The sequence below is a fragment of the Dromaius novaehollandiae genome, chromosome 4 (assembly GCF_036370855.1).
Source record: "Dromaius novaehollandiae isolate bDroNov1 chromosome 4, bDroNov1.hap1, whole genome shotgun sequence".
Lineage (NCBI taxonomy): Eukaryota > Metazoa > Chordata > Aves > Casuariiformes > Dromaiidae > Dromaius > Dromaius novaehollandiae.
The window spans coordinates 62,436,565-62,455,408 of NC_088101.1; the positions used below are offsets into that span (position 1 = coordinate 62,436,565).

General features: G+C 46.3%; 1 protein-coding gene across 3 annotated transcripts in view; it reads left to right on the plus strand.

Annotated features, from left to right (window-relative positions):
• Positions 1 to 1,321: 1,321 nt before the first annotated feature.
• Positions 1,322 to 18,844, plus strand: part of RBM47 (RNA binding motif protein 47) — an 87,348-nt gene continuing 69,825 nt past the window's right edge. Inside the window, exons 1-2 of one of the 3 annotated variants that reach the window (XM_064511243.1) lie at positions 1,322 to 1,473; positions 1,583 to 1,725. In XM_064511243.1, the coding sequence (XP_064367313.1) occupies positions 1,697 to 1,725 (29 nt within the window). In that variant the 5' untranslated portion in view covers positions 1,322 to 1,473; positions 1,583 to 1,696. Of the gene's footprint in view, positions 1,726 to 2,129; positions 2,601 to 18,844 lie in introns of those variants that run through there. The other 2 variants (XM_064511242.1, XM_026093745.2) reach the window with 2 other exon arrangements.

Here is an 18,844-nt window from a genome sequence, read left to right on the forward strand (position 1 = left end):
CCAGTGGCACGCCTTGCAAGGGCTGCCTTCGCTGCGCTGCTGCAAGCACAGCTCTTGGCAGTACAGCCGCTTCCTGGATACACAGGACAGTATATTCGTATTTCTGTTCCATTTTCTATACTCTTTATTGTAGCATAGACAAAAGCTGTCATTTAGATGAAGCATCTATACATGCTGGCAAAGAAGTACTTCTGCCAATAGTGCCAATTTTGCTCCTCTAAGTGAGGCAAATGGAGCATAACCTGTCTCTACATGAGACAATTTTCCTGAGGAGCAGATTGGCAAACTTTTCAGATGAAGACACTACCTAAAACTCTTGCTTCAGGACAAATGGGGCATGTTTTAAGGAAGCCAATGCTAGCACACTTAAGAGATTCTTATACCACGAAGACCCTCAATATTTGCTTTGCCAGACTATTTTTCTTAAAGAATTTAAATGCATAAAATGCTTGCAGCTACTGTTGAATTCACATTTCAATTCAAATATTTGATGACAATTTCCCACCCTGGTTGTTTGCTCATTAATACTGCTAAGTTCTGAAAGACTTATGCTTTACACATTTGCTAAAACTGCAATTATATCCCTTTATCAACTTTTGACAGTTTGGCGAGAATACACTGCTAAGTTGAACAGTGCCATATCTGGCTGTTTGATTTTGTTATAGCAGTAGGAGTTTGATTCTTCAGTTTCTCCCTGAAGGCAAATGTTCTTCAGGAGTTGTGAGATTTGCTTAGGTAAGAAATATATGGTTCTTCTCTACCAGAAAATTGAATGCAATTAGATAAATGCATATTTAGAGGGACAAACTGCCTTCAAAAATGCAGATTATGTAACAGTAATAATGCAGTTTACACTCAACTCTGAACATTTCTTTTAAAAATCACTGAAGAATTCATTTACATCAATAGCTTTAACCTGCAATATTAGCTATTCTTTAAAGATTTAACTTTCAGGATTGCTAATCTACTGTTTGTGGGTGTTTGCTGTGTCCAAATATGGTAGACTAAGATATTATGTCCAGTCATAAATTACAGAAGTTGATTTCAGAAAAAAAAAGCAGCTGCAGAAACATCCTCCACAAGCAAACAAACTGATGAGAAAGATCTTTAGATGACTACGGAACTAAAATGTTATTCTGTTAAGTATTTGCATATATATGATTAAACATTGCCTGCATTAAGCTTTCCAACAAAAAAATGACCTGCATTTGACCAAAAGCCAGTGAAGGGAGAAGCCCGAAACCTTTTGTTGTTGTTGCATGACAATGCAAGCAGGAATGACTACTTCAAAAAAAATCCTGGTGGTGTGTGCTTCCTGTTCCAGTTTGTGTAGTCACCAGGCTGAATTAGATTTCTGTTGGTTGGTTTCATTTACTATAAACAGGTCTCGGGCTTTGTTTCGATACCTCCAAGCCGCGGCCGGGCACAGGCGGGTACGGCAGAAGGGGGCGAGGAAGCTGCGGGCTTGCCTCGGTGTGTCTTTAAGCATTACAGACAACGGCCAGGGAGATCACATGGAGGTTAAAAGAAGGCTTGGCCGTTTTTCTTTTATAAAGTAGTTTCTCTTTTCTTCCTTTTCTAGACACCAGATGTAACTTTAGGTCAGAAAAGGATAAAATGTGGTACTTCTTTAGCAAACACTACTGCTGCTTTGGGGTGACCGGATCAGACAAGCTCGCAGGCGCCGCTGCTTGCTATGCTCGCCCCCGCGATGCTGTCCCTCAGGTGAGTGCGATCGCTCTCGTCTCTTTTCAAATCTCCATCCACCTGAAGCATGCAGATGAGCGAGGAGCATATTTTTTTCTTGACCGACACGGAAAACCACTTTTTTAGCCCTTTAAAGATAAAAGGGAGTCGCTCCCTCCCCCAGCACTTGTAGTAAAGCCGGTTTAAAAGTTTGCCTCCTTCCAGCCTTTGCATCGCACAGGCTTCTCTCTCTTTCTTTTCGCTTTTTTTTTTTTTTTTATCTGCCCTCCTAAAACAACAGGAATGCTGTACTGGCCCTCGGCCAGCAAGGGCTCAGCGAGCAGGGTAAAATTTCAGTTCAGATTTACGGGAAGGTGTCAGGAGTAAAAATCTGGTTTGGTGAGTTTAAGGCAGGGAGTAGCCGGGAGACAACCTTGCTACTGTGAGCGCGGAGCGAGGGAGGCAGCGAGCGAGGCGGGAAAGCCCCAGCGCCGCGATGAGCGCCCGCGCTTCCCCCCGGCCCGGCCAGCGCCGCTGAGCTCCGGCCGCCGCCGCCCGCCCGTCCGCGGGGCTGCGCGCAGTGCCCGGCCCGCGCCTCGGCCCGCTCCGCGCCGCGCCGCGCCGCCCCGCACCGCCCCGCGCGCAGGAATGCGCCGGCAGCGCAGGCAGAGCCAGGGGCTTCGGCTTAGCCGGTACTAATTGCAAGTTTGCCTCTCCACACTTTAGAAAAACTCTAAAGAAAAAAAAAAAAAAAGCGGCGAGCCGCTGCCGCAGCCCCGCGCGGAGTTGCTCAACGGCCCCGGCTCAGCAGCGCGGCGCGGAGCAAGCGCGCTCGGCGGCGGCCCGCCAACCTCGTCTCTGCCTGTGCGCGGTGCTGGGCGCCGGGGCTGGCTCCGGGCGCGCCGCCGCTCCAGGTAGGTACCGGCTTTCCTCGGGTTGCTCGGCTGTTCCTGGGCCCTTATTTGAGGGTTTGCTCTCCTGTGATTGGGTTGACAACGTGACAGGATAGAAGTTGGCTCCGAAAATGCGTTTTAGAACATTTTGGGGGGGAAGGGTCTGACCAAGTGGACCGCAGAGATTCTGAATGAAGTTTTGGTGGTTCTTTCCAAGTGGTAGATTTCTAACGCCTTGTAATCATAACTCTGCGAGAAGATGACAGATAAGAGGCAGAAGCAAATATTAAATAAGAGTGAGAAATGATGTATAGGTTCGAAAATTTAATTTAAAAGGACTATGTATCTCCTTGTCAAACGAAAATTACAGCATGATGTGCCTAACGGCTTTGGAGTAAATTTTGTTGGAATAGCGTTTGTTTGTCTTCCCCATTTAAAATACTGGAGTTTGTGCAGAGTGCGGCGTTGTGACACAGCTCTGAGACGATAGAGGGGTTCCCAGCTGGGCTGCTCTCCAGGAGTCTGTAACAGACGATCAGCATGAGAATGGGACCTTGTCTTGGAAAAGTTTTTGATGACCGTTTAAAATATGTGTATTGATCACATATTTTCACATACTGAGCGCAGCAGCTTGGTCAAGCTTCTCCTTCAGTCTGAGGTATGCGTGATTAGATGAGAAATACTGGGGGTTCCTCTTCGTGTTAAAAGGAATAGCTGTTTTTTTGAGAGGGAAAATTACACAGCTCATTTCTCCTTAGGAATTTAAAGTAAAACTTTGGGCTAAAGCCAAAGTGTTATAAGAGTTAAAGATGGGTTGGGATGTAACAGATCTCACAATCCCACCTAAATTTTACCAGCTCAGCTGAGCTGACCTCACAGAGCGCGAGAGGATAAGACTGGCTGAAATTAAGGGCCTGAGGCTAGTGCAAATTGAATATTGATGCCTTTATGAGCCTTCTAGACTTTGCAAATGATAATTTGGACAACCCTGCAATTATTCCTTACCAGCTGAGCCGAGTTCACATGATGCGAAAGGGGGAAATACACGTCTTTCGCAACCGGGACGCAGCAAGTTGCTGTGCTCAGGCCGGCTGCCAGAGGGATTGCCAGAGGCTGTGCTCCACGTTTCCGTGCGCTGCAGGTGCCAGAGTGTGGGGGCGAGAGGTCACCCGTGGTATTAAGCAGAGCCTGGTATAAAGTTGAAAAACTGGAAGACAGCATGCACTCTCTGAAAGGAAACTAAGATAACGCCAGAAATACACTGCGAGCTGGTGTCCAGCAGGCTCATACCAAAATTACTAAAAGGCTGACAAACTACTGTCTGGAAGATAAATGAAGAGACAAATGCTTTTTTCATACATTCGTTCTTGCTCTGTCTTTCTCTCCCCCACTCTCCTTATGTATTGTCTCCCTGGGACAGATTTTCCTCCTGACCTATTTTAAACCAGTGCGTCTTCACTGACTTTAAGGCACGTGCTCTGACTTAAGTCAGAGTGAGGTGAGAACTGGGCTTTTCCTTGTGCTTTCAGATACTCTCACTTTCTGAAACACAGAGCAAAACGCACAAGCTCTGCAAGTTAGGTATCGTTAAGGAAATATTTAGAATTGGTTGGCATGTAAATAGAGTTCCTAATCATTTCTGTGTGTTCCTGCAGCACCCTGGGATGAGAAATCTTTGTTTGAAGTTTTAGAAAGTAAAGGAATGTGCCGCGTTCAATAAACCAGATTAAAAAACGTTGAAAACCTTGGAATAAAAGTATTTAATATAAGCAGCAGAGATGGCGAAGCCTGCAGAGGGTATTGTTTCAATGGCAATTAGGTCTGAAGCCTTGGACCCGTGTGGCCTGAACCTGCTGGGCTGTGGCCAGGCGGGCATCAGTGCAGGGCCCGCTGGTGCAGAGCTCTCCCAGCACCGGGGCCTGCTTTTGTGTCTGCCCACACTGCGGTGTCCTGGTGTCCAAGCTTGGCTTTCTGCACGTGGCACAGCCTACAGAGTGTCAGAAACCCTTCTGCAAAAGCTGTGAGAGCATCTGATAGAAGGCAGAGGGATTTGCTTTTGCTTATTAGAATTTTTTCACTGTCTGCTATTTTTCTCCATCAAAATTAAGACAGTTTAGGGAAAAAAACTGGAAATGAGCTCGGAAGTAGACTTTGTTGGTAGCTGATGAAAGTATTTAGTACAGAAACATAGATGGCAATTCTTATGCCTGCCATCATAGATCTTATTGTTGGCTCACAGCAGGTGAAGTTGATTTTTGTGGTGTTAAGTGTACACTGAAGTCATATTTGCTGGGTTGGGTAATGACATATTCAAAATTTATTAATATGCTATTTCTTTAAAGAGCACCTGGAGAGGAAGATCTGAGGATTATTCAGAACCAGGGTATGCGTGCCGGGGTTAGTTTTCCGTCGGAGCACATGGCACTGTTAGAATGACAAACTCCTGCAGAGGACAGTCACAGGTGAAGAATTCAGTCCTGACTTTTTTCGTTCAGAGTGCTGGCCCTGATCATCTGTGTATGATTTCTCAAATCAAGATTGCTCTGATTTATTAAGAAATTTAATAGGGGAAAGATGTGTGCTCTGTAAACAAACAGTGATAGGTCTCTAAGGTGCCAGATCCTGTTTCTGTTGAGAATAGCAGAAATCAATGACTCCAGTGAAGGTAAAGATCAGGTTTGCTTCATAGCAAGAAAGTAAATCTGATAGGCTAACTGTGAAAGGACTATCTCCATGGGTATGTGTTAGTGTATGCAGCTACCTCCTTAGTCAGGAAGTTTAGATCTCCAAATTACCAGTGATCTAAACTCACAAATCTGAGCATCTCTTCCTTATTTGTAGTAAAGTTGCTTTGAAATTTATTTCATATCGGGATTTGAGGTGAAAGTTTTGAATTTCTGAAATTTATCCTGTGAACAGGGTATTACTGAATGCTGTTTCAGTAGGAGGAAGGACTGTAACATTTATCTTTTCCAGTAAGAGGCCTAAAATAATATTTCTTTGTTGTTTTTTTTTCAATAAAATGCTTCTGGGTACACCTAGCTCTTGCCAAGATTGGGCGCATCTTCTCTGTAGCCTTGTTGAGACAATGTAGGCTTTGTATAGTTACGGCTGTTAGGGTTTTGGTGACACAGTGAACTCAACAGAGCAGAGCAACTTCTTAATAACTGCAAAGCTGACTACCTGATATTTGAGGGCATTTTCTTGTCCTTTCCAGACTTTGATTTGCCATGATCACAAGCAAGCTTTCATTTGAAAAGAAGAAAGTTATATTTTTTTAATTGTATTTTACAAAATATATATATACAGCCTGGACTTTATCTTTTACCTAGCTAGGTCATAAAGTAGAGGCAAAATCAGCACAGATGGGCTTATTTGGCAAGAGATAGAAAGAAACTTCAAATGCATGAGAATCACCTACAATGTGATACAAAAGAGTCATGAGACACCAGTAACTGTTACCGAAGTGGGCAAGGCTTAACCAACCATTGAAAAATGAAATGCTCTCTATCGTATTGGCCAGTAAGGGCCATCCAGTCCCATAAGGAAATTTATTCTATAGAAGCACTATCCCAAATGATATCTCTCAGGGTCTATATTCATTTTTTGGCCTCTGAGTAACTAACACGCATGCCTGACTTCTGTCTTAAAATAAAATGAAATCCTGCCTCTGTATTTTTGTCTCTTATTACAGAAGCTTACTAGAATCAACCACAAGTCAGAGCATAGGTTCAGCTTCGGCAAGCTGACTTCTTGGTAAAACTGAAGTCTACATTAATTATTGCACTGTCATAGCGCTAGGATTCCTGGTCAGGGTGTTGCTGCTGTGTGTGTGCGTCTGCTCGCAAGCAGAGAGCGGAAGGACTGTCACTGCCGCACTGGGTTCACGTACGAAATACAAGGCAAGAAACAACAGGTGGGTAAGATGCAAGGGTGGAGCGCACGGAAATGGTGAGAGACTGGTCAGCTGGGTACAAAGCAGCCACAGCACTTGGGCAGCCAGACCTGCTGCACTATTTCAGCAGCATGGGGGCAAGGAGAGTTTTAAGAAGGCATTTAAGAGATTAGTGAAATTTCTTTGTGGTTGTGAACAGGGAGGTCCTTCCAGGGAGAAAGTACGAGAGAAAACAGAGAAGGTACTTGCTGTGAAGTACAGTGTGGGCATTCAAGAGCTGCAAGAGCATTCGTCATTCGGTTCTGTGTGCCTGCACAAGCTGTGTGTGTAAGGACACCTAATATTTTATTTGTTAGAGAGTGGAGAGCTGGTAAGCAGAAGCATAAAAATGAGTGGAATGCCCAAAGCAATAGGCTATGAAAATGACCTTTGTAATAGCATTTGGAAGATGAAGCTGAATAAAGATTGCAGTTATGAAAGCCAGAGGAAAGGATATAGCTGTTATCAAGATAATATGAGAGTGAGACCCCGGAGAAGAGTTTTAGCTATGAGGATAGATAGCATAGGTGATATCTGTGGATGTGTTTGCAGAAAACATCTCACATCTTAGCTGTACCTGGAAAGCAAGCCTGTCTAAACAAAAATGATGCCCAGGTCCATCAACAGAGCGACAGTCACTGACAGTGGGAGAGAAAGGAGATTTCAGGAACCCCTTGAGGTGAGAGTAGTAAAGACTCTGTTTTATCCACATTGAGCTGGAAACGATAGCCAGGCTTTCAGAATATACCAGAAAAAGTGGGTGAGGGGTGTCAGCTGGGAATGGATTGGAAGGCAAAATGAAGGAAATTGAAGCATCAAGAGAATGTGCAATTAACTTTGGTAGAAAGAAGAGGGTTAAAAGCAAAACAGAAGTCATCAGGGCTGATGGAGTGGAAATCACAGAAAGGCTGAATGGCAGCACATAATGGGGGAGGCTAATGGATGATGCTGAATAAGACCACTTGAAGGCTAGAGCAGGAAAAATTCAGCAGCAGAGAGCTTGGAGCCTGAGCAATGCATGTCAAATAAATAGTCTTTTTATGAGTAAAAGGGAAGAACCAGGGCAGCAAGGCAAGGGAGAAGGGAATAGATGAGATGGACAAAACATGATGAGAGGGTGATATGGGTCATCGGCATAAGTCAGCAATAGCCAGAAGGAAGCCTGTGGGAAGAAAATGGAGAATCAAAACCAAAGGAGGAAGGTGGAGGAACTCGGTCGATGGCAGGTGACTGCAGTGCAAGGAAAAGAGAGAATAATAAGTAAGGATCATGAAAGGAGGAGGAGGAGAAGGAGGAGGAGAAGTTGAAAGTGGCAGGAGAGAGTGAACGAGGAAAAGGCTGACCCACAGAGTACAACCTGATCCCAGTTAGGGAATATCTGAGAAGGAGAAGCCCTCATTAGGGCTTAAAAGGGTTTCTGTTGAAGCAACAAGGAGGTTTTGGAGCCTGTAGGAATGGAGATATGGAGAGACCGTGGCTGACTGAGGTCTTTAAAAGTGGGAGTGTGTGCTCTGGAGACAAGATGAGGAACGGAGGCACAGGGGTGAGGAGGAACTGGCAGACAGCATGTGGGGTTCGACTGTGGGGACTCACAAGGCTTGGGATGGGCAAAGGGCCAGACCTGGGAAAACGGGGGCCAGACCTGGGAAAACGGCACCAAAGGCCTGGGGGCAGAGTAGAGGCAAACATAAATATGGAGGCAGGGCCATGTCCTTAAGATGTTTTTACAACAGAAGAGTATGTTAAGCTCACCTTAATGAAAAACTCACGTCATTAACATGACTTTAGGCCATGTCCACATCATGTGCACACTTCTGGCAGCAAAATCTCTGCTGGCTGTGGATGCTGCAGTTTCAGCAGAGTTCATGCTTTTGTGCACAGGCACCCGCTTCTCCTCACAAGGAGAGTTTCACTGTCATTAGTATCCCCATTAGAGTTAGCACTTATAAGGTGCATGAAGCTCACAGGAACATGGGACTGTGTAATGCTGCAAGCAGGGAAATATTTCATGGGTGAGTGTGTTCAAGCTGTTGGGATTGCGGTACAACTGTGCCTCTGGCCTTTGCTTCTTGGCCTTGTGAAGTGGGGCAGGAAAAGACCCACCTTATCAGACTTGCTAAATGTGCATTTGGCAGATTGAAGGGAAGCTGAAGGTGCCTCAGGTTGGACCAGGGTGATCTGAACACACCTATAGTTGTTGCTGTGTGTTGGTTGTGTCTTACTCAGTGTTCATGCAGTAAACAGGGAGAGCAGATGCTGCTGACAAGCCTGTCTGCTTATTCTGCGCATCCAGCCCGAGGCAGCTGCAGACAGACACATGTTGTGGTGCTACGCAACCCCCGAGGCGCCAGGAGCAGGCTTTGCCTGGGGCGCAGTCAGGTTTGAAGGGCTCCCTCGGGGCAGAGCGGCTAGCTTGCCCTCGTTGCTCTTCTGAGGACACTCCAGCAGCCAGACTCAGTGGAGAGTCTAAATTCAGCCTCAAGGCTGAACTGTTAAACACAAATTAAAAGGGAGATTGATGCAAGCCAGTGAGCTGCTTTGTGCTGTGCCCCTGAGTGAGAGCGCTGTGCTTTCCTTACAGACAGGCACGCTTAGCAAGTAGGTGACACTAGTGAGTTTTAGTGAATGGTGGATCACACTGGGCTCACAGTGAGCTGGACAGGTTACCTTTGTCCTGCAGGAAGAAAAAAAAAGTAAATTTCATAAAAGCTAATTGTATTGAGCAATAATAAACAAAAAGGCTTCTACATGCTTCTTCCACATCCCGAAGTACCAAGTATCGACTTACCTGCATGAATCACGGGTCAGACTGTACGTGTGCAGAATAAATCTTCCCAAACACCGCAGGGGTGGCAAGGAGCGTCTGCTACGCCGCGCGGGTGCTCTGCCTCGTGTTGTGTGTGGTCACGGGAACCTGGCCGGCGATGGGCAGTGGCTCTTGGAGTGTGAGTCCATGACTGCTCTGCTCCTCCCTGCGTTGCAGTGTGTTGGATTGCAGCCCGTGGAGCCCTTCCTCGTATACCCCTTGGTCCTTTCCTCTGACCTGTGTTTTCCCACTGGTTTTTGCAGACTGTAATTTGAGGTTCTGTGAAAATTAAAGACCATATCTACCCATGCTCAGTTTTTATTCCTCTTGAAAAAAGTCTTTTCTGCAGGTATTCCTCTCCAGACTGGCATTCTTGGTAAGCCACAAAACAGACTGACAAACAGTACTGTTTTTTACTGTCTGCTAACCCTATAAGCCTGAGTAAGAAAATTCCTTAGAAATTCCTGTAAAAGAGATCCGTATCAGTAAGGAGCTAGTCATGCTTGCTGCCGGGCCACCTGCCTCGGGAAAGTTTATCAGCTCACTGTGTGGTTGATATATAGGACACTTTACAAAACCTGCAGCTCTAAGGGATGTGGAAGGAATTGCCAGAAGCCCTAAGTAAGAGCAGTTAAGTATTACTAAACTGGAGGTGCTGGTGGCCTTGGCTGATAGCTTTCTCATCAGAATGATAAAAGCACAGGGAAAGTAGCTGTTTTGCTGCCAGAGCAGCTTCAGGGCTGCTTCTGCTACACCTAACGCATTATCTGGAGTTTTAACTGTCGCTTTGTGTGTCTGAAGGTGAGTTGGTGGTAGTGTACTAACAGGAAGAGAAGCATGATTAAAACATGGCAAGGATTTCAGTTGTTGTTTGCCATCCTTTTTGCCCCTGGGCAGCAAAGGTCAAAAGCAACCTGTGGAGCTGTTGTGGGACGGCTGTTTGTGGCGGTCCAAGGGGCCATGTCCACGCTGCCCTGCCCAGGTAGAGCAGCGTGGCAGAGGGCTGAGCCTCCCTCCTTGGCTGGCATCAGCTCGCAGCTTCTTGGAGGATGCTGAAATCTGAGGCACAGACCCGCGTTTCCATGTGTGGATCACAGAGCCAGAAAAAGTGAAGGAGCAAATTACCTTTACCTCCTTGCACAAACGGTGCCCTTTCATTTATGCTGCCATCAGTGATCACTGACTTCACTGAAGCAGGTAGAAGTGTCCTGGTAACCTGTGGATGGGAAGAGAACGAGGCTTTGGTATTTTAACTTTGCGGTTGTTTGATGACTACCTTGCTTCTTCCGAACAGATGGAGGCTTCCCTGTGTGTGCACAGCTCGTGTCAGCACAAATCTGTCTCGGAGTATTGCACCTTTAATTCCCAAAGCACTGGCCCTCAGCTATCGATGCTCAGCTACCAGCTTTGGCCCTGGTTTAGGGAGCGTGACCTTGAGTGAGTCAGTTTGCCTCACTGTACCTTAGTTTCCCCACCAGTATATAGGGAATATGTATTTTTGTCTCTCCTTGTAAAACACTAGGAATCCACTCTTAAGAAGGGCTGTAGGAGATAGGCTGTTAAAGAGCATAGCACATATATACAAGAGATACTGGGAATGCACCTGCCTCTAGCAGGAAGCATCTCTCCCTCTTTACATTTTCCAAAAGACACAAGTTTTTTTTAATTAAAGAAGTTGTGTGAAAATATGGGGGCTCCAGAGAAAATGAAAGCAAAACTGCCAACTGTAGAATCCACCTACGTAAGGGCAGTGTAATAAACTTATTTTTATGAAAAATGCCATATATCCATAAAGTTTTTGTGAAACAATAGAAGATTAGACTTGCAGTAAAACATCAAACTGGCAGCAAAGAAAATCTTCAGTTACAGACCATAGCTAACCATGAATATTGTGGGTACCCAAGGCTTGTCTGCACTGAGGAGTTAGCATGCTGTAAGCTGGGGTGTAAATCTGTAGTACCTTTGGACCCACCTTCATGTTTTTAATATGCAGGCAACTGTATGTTCTTTTTTGTCATGCTCCAAGCTAATCAGAAAGGATCCTGCTGTCAGTTTGGGGGCTGTAGTCATGCTACTACAGGGCAGATACACAGCTATCTGCCCCCACATAGATACACAGCTATCTGCCCCCACATGTGTAGTCATGTCTGAGGACTACTCACAAATGGGTTGGACCAACCCTCACCAGAGCTCTGGTCAGTGCAAAGGCGGTTGGTTAAGCTGCGTTGTCAACGTTGTGCAAGTTTTGTTCTGAGTTCAAGATTTGAAACCGCAGGACCGAGACTGTTTGGTGGGCTCCATCCACGCCGTGCGCCGCAGCCGCTTGCCGGCAGCGTGTGCTGCTGACTCACCGCTTCCCCGTCCTTCTGGCTGCCTTTTCCTTCCGGCGTGGGTGTTCGCTTCTGGGGCCAGCGAGCTGTTCTGTTATTTTGTCCGGGTGCACCACTGAGCCGGGACCTACCGCTAGCCTTCCTAGGCCTGGAGCAAGACAGATGTTTGTACCGGTGCAAAGCAAGGGTTCCTGAGCCGTGGCCCGTGGAGGGCCTGTGCGTATATAAGCCAGTTCAAAGTGCTGCATAGCGGCGTGCGGAGCTGCTGGTACCAAGGCAAAGCGGTTGGGAAGAACCTCCCTCCAAGGCTGGGAGCTCTGAATGACGTGTAAGATGATGGAACCAAGCTTTTATTTCGCTTTGTTTCTACATTGTTCAAATCCAGGTTCCAGCCACAATGCCAAAATGCAGAAAGGGCTTAATTAGCTTCTGTCCCGTCTCTGATAAGGGCGCACTAGCTTCTTGTCCCCGAAAACATACACTATACCATCAGCAGTCTGAGAATAGCCACGTTTTACTGCTCCTTCTACAGCTCCAAACCTGAACCATTTCTATCACATTTCCTCCTCATCTAATCTTATCTGTTTCTTAAGCTGTGCTTGCACACCCAATGAGATGACAAGCTAATGAAGCGGGTGTTGCAACCCTTGCTGTGCTTCCCTATTTCCAAATCAAAGCACAGTCTTTGTGCAGAAATCTGAAAGCTGCCTCCATTTTGAAATGTGGCCTGCTTTGAACAAAGAGCAATAGTTTGTTAATTTAGTGTTAATCCTTATCTGGAAAGTAGCTAGTGCCAAAAATCACAGTATTCTCCAAGCTTTTGCAAATGTCAATCACAATTAAAAAGATTTCTTCTGAATTCACACATACTCTTGTAAATATATACGCAATAGGGTGTAGAACAAGCCAAACAAGAAGAAAATGAAGAAAAGTGTAGGCATGACTGGTTTTGCAGGAAGAACACCAGTTTAAGGCTTAGGAAACCTGGGTTCAGGACCCTGCCGCACCACAGAAAATGGCATGGACAGGTTATTGATGGTACAGTCAGGTGTGTTGTTTCTGGCTGCTGTGGATATCAGTTACGTGATTACTGTCCCCAAATGCTGGTGTCAGCCTCTGCCGTTACAGCCAAACATGCCATTGGGTTGTGATGTCTGTCAGCAGGATCCGGTCTGGCTTAAAAGTCTTCTGTGAGGTTTCTGTTTGTTTGAAGGGGTGGAGGAAGGTGACAACCAGCTGGACACCTGACCCGAACCCCGGTGCTCCCTGGCTCAGCTCCCCCCTCCTGAACTGCCCTCTGCAGCCCACCTCCCTGGGGCCAGGGAGTCTGTGGATTTGAGCAATTGCTGCTGGTGCTGTGGAGATCTTTGTCCTTATAAAGGGTACAACCGTTATAAAGGATACAGATGATCGCAGGTGGGTGGGGAGGCTGCCCAGGGGCCAGCAGAGGGGAATTTGCACCTAGGGGGGCCTGTCTGCTGTGACACCCTGAGGCTGGAGAAGGGCTGCGAGCCCCCAGTTGCTGTGCTTATCCCGGCTGTGGCAAGGCCTGGGTTTGTGCTTCACATGTGGTGTAATCATAATTTTTAGAAAAGCAGTTTGAAATGCACTGTGAAAGGTGCCTGTAGCTTCAGTTTGGATAATTAGATACAACTGCTGTTGTCCACTCCTGAAATAACTGCGCACCCAGCACTGCCTGCAGAGGTCCATGGCTGTGGCTGCTGTGTGTGTGTGCGACACTTTTGCATCAAAAAGCTCCCATCATGTGAGCAGGTTTAGAAGGAAGAGAGAGAAGGCTGACCAGCTCTGGTTAATAAGGTTGCCCTGCATTTTCTAGTACGAGGCTATTTTCATTTGCTCATAATTTTGCAAAGCTTTAACTCCTTAGATTGAAACCATGCATGGCAGAAGTGTCTGCCCCAGGCATGCGCGTTGCTCTGCATCTGTCTGGGTAGAGGCCCAAGGGCCACTTAAGCTGAAATGACTTGGCCATTTCTGAAAAGCAAAGTGAGAGAATTTGCTCTTTTCACATTTTTGCAACCTCTTTCTCTGGAGCATCCTAGGGCAGTGACTTGACATTTAGCAGGGAAGTGGCTTTTGCGCAAAGCCACCTAGATTTAAGCAGGACATAAACCTCTGAGAACCAGAGTTACCATGCGCTTAGTGGAGACTTCTTCAGCTTTTATCATCCAAGTGCCAGAAAATACTGTTCACGCTAAGAGTGCTCCAGTGTGAGCAAGGTCTTAACTGCAGTTGCAGTACTAGGGCGCTAGGCTCTCTGTGTCTGGATTTGGGAGCAGGGTTCAGGCTACCTGCAGGCAAAGGGAGCCGAGAAACAGACGCTGGGAGTTGGGGCTGTGAAGATCAGGCTGGATGGAGGAGCCAAGGGAAGGGAAGAGGGAGAAGAGGGACACTGGGACTGCGGTGGGGGGCAAGCGTGGGAGCAAGCCCGTCTGCCTGGAAAACCTGCCTGGGAGTCAAGGCTGGTGGGAAGAGGGATTTGATGAGATAGTTTGGATGGGAGACCAGAGGCACCAGGTTTGCATGTAGAGCCTGGGACAACCCCCACCTCCCCCCCCCCCAGGTGCTGTATCCTCCCCTACCCCACAGCTGCCAGCAAATGCTGTGCTGTGCTGTTGTCCTGTTTCTATGATTTATTTAGTTACTTCAAGTAGCAGAAGTCTGCGTGGTAAATCTCATGTGCCACCTCTCCTTGTGACACAGGCATCAGTCACTAGGATGCCACATGATGGAATTTAATTTTTGCCTGCTGGTATGTATTATGGTTTTTGTTACGGGTTTGGGGTTTTTTTTGCCTTGTCAGTACTGTTCTTTCTTTTGCAGGACTCTTGCCTTATACCATGTATGAAAGGCAAGGGGGTCATTTAATGAGCAATTTATTTTATATATATATTTTTTTCCTTGCTGTTCTGGGTATAAATGCTCCATGCTCTTGCATTGCTTTGTTCTCAATCATTGGTTTTTCTTAGGCTTTTTTGTGGTGTCCATCTCTAGTATTTAAATACTTCATAAACAGTAATGAGTTAATCTGCACAAGAACACTGTGGGATTCTTTTATTAAAAAATTGGGACACAGAATATAAGTTAAGGAATTTACCATAGTTTTGAGTGCATGGTGCAGAGTGCTACAGCTAGGTACAGGTGAAGGTTTTTAGTTAAATGTCTTCTTCACTGAAAAATGTGCTTTAGGATGAACAAGATCTAGTTGTGGATTTATGTCAGATTTAACAGGTTATTTTGGGTGAACAAATCAAAACATATTTAAGTAACTTGAAGTGTTACTTCCATATTTCCAAAACACTACAACTCCTTTTTTCTCTTCAGAATGATATTTCATTTAAAAATGTGACTAAGTTTAACAGTAAAAAGGGTAGAGAATCCATAAATGAAATGTTTGCTTTGGGGCAAAATAAACCATCTCCCTTACTGTTTTTCCCTTTTCAGTTAGCAGTATGAATCACTTGCACTGCCCAGCCTGTGACCCTATTTTCCAGAAAACTTAAGGTTTGTTCAAGACCAGCATTTTCAAAGCATGCTTCCAGCTGGCAGCTGCGAGCGCTCTTTGCTTCTGTGAGTAGCTCTCAGAGCAGAAAACGTTTCCACCCCAAAAACAAGGAAGATGCAGTCGGTGGCCACCTGCGGGCAGCTTGGTTCGAGGGCCTCGGCTCGGCCACGGGCAGCCCAGGGGCTGGTTGTGGGGGGCCTGTGCGTGCGTGCGTGCATGGGTGCCGCAGCGCCAGGTTCATCCAAATTACAGCCCATCCCTTGGCTAAAGTACCGAAACAGGTGGAACCCAGTGCAGGATCCTCCTGGGCAAGAGTCACCCACCCACTCTCGTCCTTCTCCCACAGGCCCGATTACGTTAGTGGAATAAATGATGAACCCTCGTAGGAAAAGCGTGGTTCTCCTGAGCGCGCGTTGGTGTTCACGCGCTTACCTTTGCAGCTGTTAGGCTGAGCTTGCTAGGCTTACTGGTGATTTCATAACATGCCACCAGCATGCAGGAATTACTGAAGAAGGCTCACAAAAGCACCTTACCTGCTTCAGTCAGAGCAGGCAGACGTGTCGCTTAGGGCTTAAACTAGCCCGGGTCGTGCTGGGTGAAATGGTCCCACGAGCCCCCTCGCTGGTGGACGTGAAGAGCTGGTGGGCTGCAGCCACGCAGGGGCAGCGGCTGGTGTCTCCAAGGGGTAACCGCCGTCACCGACACAGCTGCAACGGGAAAAACAGCCCGTGGAAAAGACAAAGGATGATAAAAAAACAGTGGGACTATGAAGAAGGAAGGGATTAGAGAAGACAAGTAGTAAGGGCAGTGCTGTGAGAAATTATTGGTGGTGAGAAGAGAGGATTTGAGCTCGATGCAGTACAAGGCGGGGGATGGATCCAAAGGCAGACTGGGTTATCACCCATGCTAATCCTTCCACAGACATTACCTAGCTTAGGGAACATGGCCAGCGTAGAGCTGACTGCCACATCACACCTGTTTAGAAATCTGTTTAATTAAAATGATTTTTAAAGGCAGGAATCAAATGTAGAAACCCACCTTATGCTCCTAGGGGTTTGGGGTCTCTCTTTCCTGGTGGCTTATTATTGTAAATTACAGTTAGTTTAAGTTAACTTGTTTTAAGGCAAGGAACAGGACACAGGGAGTGTGACCGTTGCTCTTGTATCTTTGTAACATAAACCACACACACCGTAAGTGTGACCAGTTTGGGTCAGGGAACCTTAAAAACAAAGTAAACTCTCTGCATCTTCCTAAATGCTTGCGAATTTGCTGGCAGACATGTGCTTAAAGCAGCGTCAGCACTGCTCACATTGTCCCTGCTGCGCAGGATTTGCATATTTGCTTGGCATGAGCAAACGAGGTTAGCGAGGGGGGATGGAGGCAGGCAGACTGAGTCTAAACTTGTTTGAGTTGAGCGGCAAAGGCAAGTGCTTTCCATGCTCTTCTGTATAAACAGGTTAAGGATACTGAGTGAGGTTGGGACACAGTGCATGTGTGTGAAATCCTGAGTCATTAGGAGACAGCGATTATGGGATTATGGGTTGCAAGGTGCCTGCTGTACCGTGCTGTCTCTCTGCCTTGTCACAGGTTGCACCTTGCCTTCGGCCAGGCCTGGGTCTGCAGCGCAGCGCTGCAGGGAGGCTGCTCCCATTCCCTAGACCCCTTCCAAAATGGTCCATGGCAAAAGCCTGACTGACGTGGAAGGTGCAGGATCAAAGCTTGAATATGTTAAATGTCTGAGCTGGTGTAAACTGGCAAAGATCCATTCTTTCCATATATTGTTCTAAAGCAGAAGTTCACAAAGGAAAGATCCCCATTGTACCAAGCGCCGCAAACACACACGGGAAAGGCAACCCTTGTTTCAACAGGCTTGAAGTCAAAAGTCAGGGAGAAAAAACCAGAGCGACCTTACACACACACAGCAAATGGCTGGAGATAATATGAAGCAGACAGTTCCTGAGCAGGCTGAAATGCAGCAGATCACACTGCAGCCTTCACTGAGCAAGCCCAAATTGTGAACGTGCTCATGAAAACTAATGGCTGGATGATACCCCTCTAATAGGGGACACAAGGTTTCAGCTCTTCTCATAACCTGGCATGGTTGCAGTACGTCGTGTCATTCATGCCCACATGCCCACATTCTCTGCCCTTCTGCAAGGTCACCAGCTCTGAGAAGCACCTTTATAACACGTGATGATAACTTTTCAAAAAGTGCACGATGGGCCCTCAAATCTCACGTCTGCCCAAACCCTTGTTCATTTTACGGGCTATTCATAAGGAATGCAAGTCTGCTCCTTTTCATATTCAAAGCTTTGGCCAGGTCTACAGTACAAGCTTTTGCTGGCCCAGCTATGTCAATCAGATCATCTTTCACTCCTCCTTCTCCCTGGTCTGCCCCCCTCCTTTCCCACACTGCCAAAATGAGGGGTTGTACCTGGGCTAGGAAAAGCTGCCTGTGCATCCACAGCTGCGCTGGCAAAATGCCTTCCCACTGACAGAGTTTGTGTCACCGGGAGGTGGAGGTCCCAGACAAACTGTGCTGGCAAAAGCCGTATTTTGCACGTCTAGACTGTATGTGCAGTTTGCTGGTACAATGCACAGGGCAAGCACAGCCTGAATTCTCTGTGAGCAATTGCGACCTGCAGTAGTGAGCATCCAGCATCAGCTCGTTGGCTCAGCTGTCTAATGGCGACACGGACAGCCCGTGTCTGAACTGGTTATGCCTAATTACTTGAAACCAGTGAAAATCAGCATGTGGTTTCCTGGCTTTCAAAGCTGAATTGGCGTCAACCCCCATGGAGTTAACATGCATTATTATTGTTGCAGTTAAGTAGTTTCCATTCTTTATATTCTTTCTCTGTTTGGACTTTGATTTACTTTTAATAGTCTGACCTTTTCTCCCTCTTTTTTGCTTACTTTGTGTCTTAGTGCTTAGAGATTTCCTGCTCATATGTAGAAAGTTTTTAATGAAGAATTTCAGCAACACTTGGAGTTGCAAGTAAAAGCCCTCTGCAGATCTTGACAGAAGAAGGAGTTATATGAAATTACTTCTAATCTCTTTATCCTTGTCACACCACTCTGCTATGCAGTAATACACCAAAGAATTTCCAGAAAGCAAAGGTTGGCAACTTACAATACCTACCTACTTGGCTGAAAAAAATAAATAATAAAGGAACTGGGAGGTGAATTAATTGTGGTTCTTTTCTGTAGCTATGTGAGCTGGGGGACAAAGGGAGGGAAAAGTGGAGGTGTCTGGAAGAGGGAGAAAGCTGGAAAATGTGACTGCTTTCTCTCAGTTAGATTTTTTTTTGATAAAACCTTGAGGCGAAGCTAGCCATTTCCCTCCAAAGTTTAGATCATGTTCTGGAAGTTAAAAAACGAGGCATTCTGGTTGGCTTTATCATGGCAGCTATCAATGGTACATTGTTATTCCCTGTTAGAGTGGCAAAGCTGCAAAACAAATAACAGTATGTCCTTGAGTGCACCAGTTATGTGCCTGACAGGTTTTCATTTTTCACTCCGTTGCGTAATGCTGGCATACACATACGACACGTAGCATATGAAACTTTCTGGGTAGGGCTTGATCCTGCTTCCATTCAAGTCAAGGGCGATATTCTTACACTTCTCAAAAGCAGCAAGGTCGTGGCGTATACCAGAGCTTACCTCCGT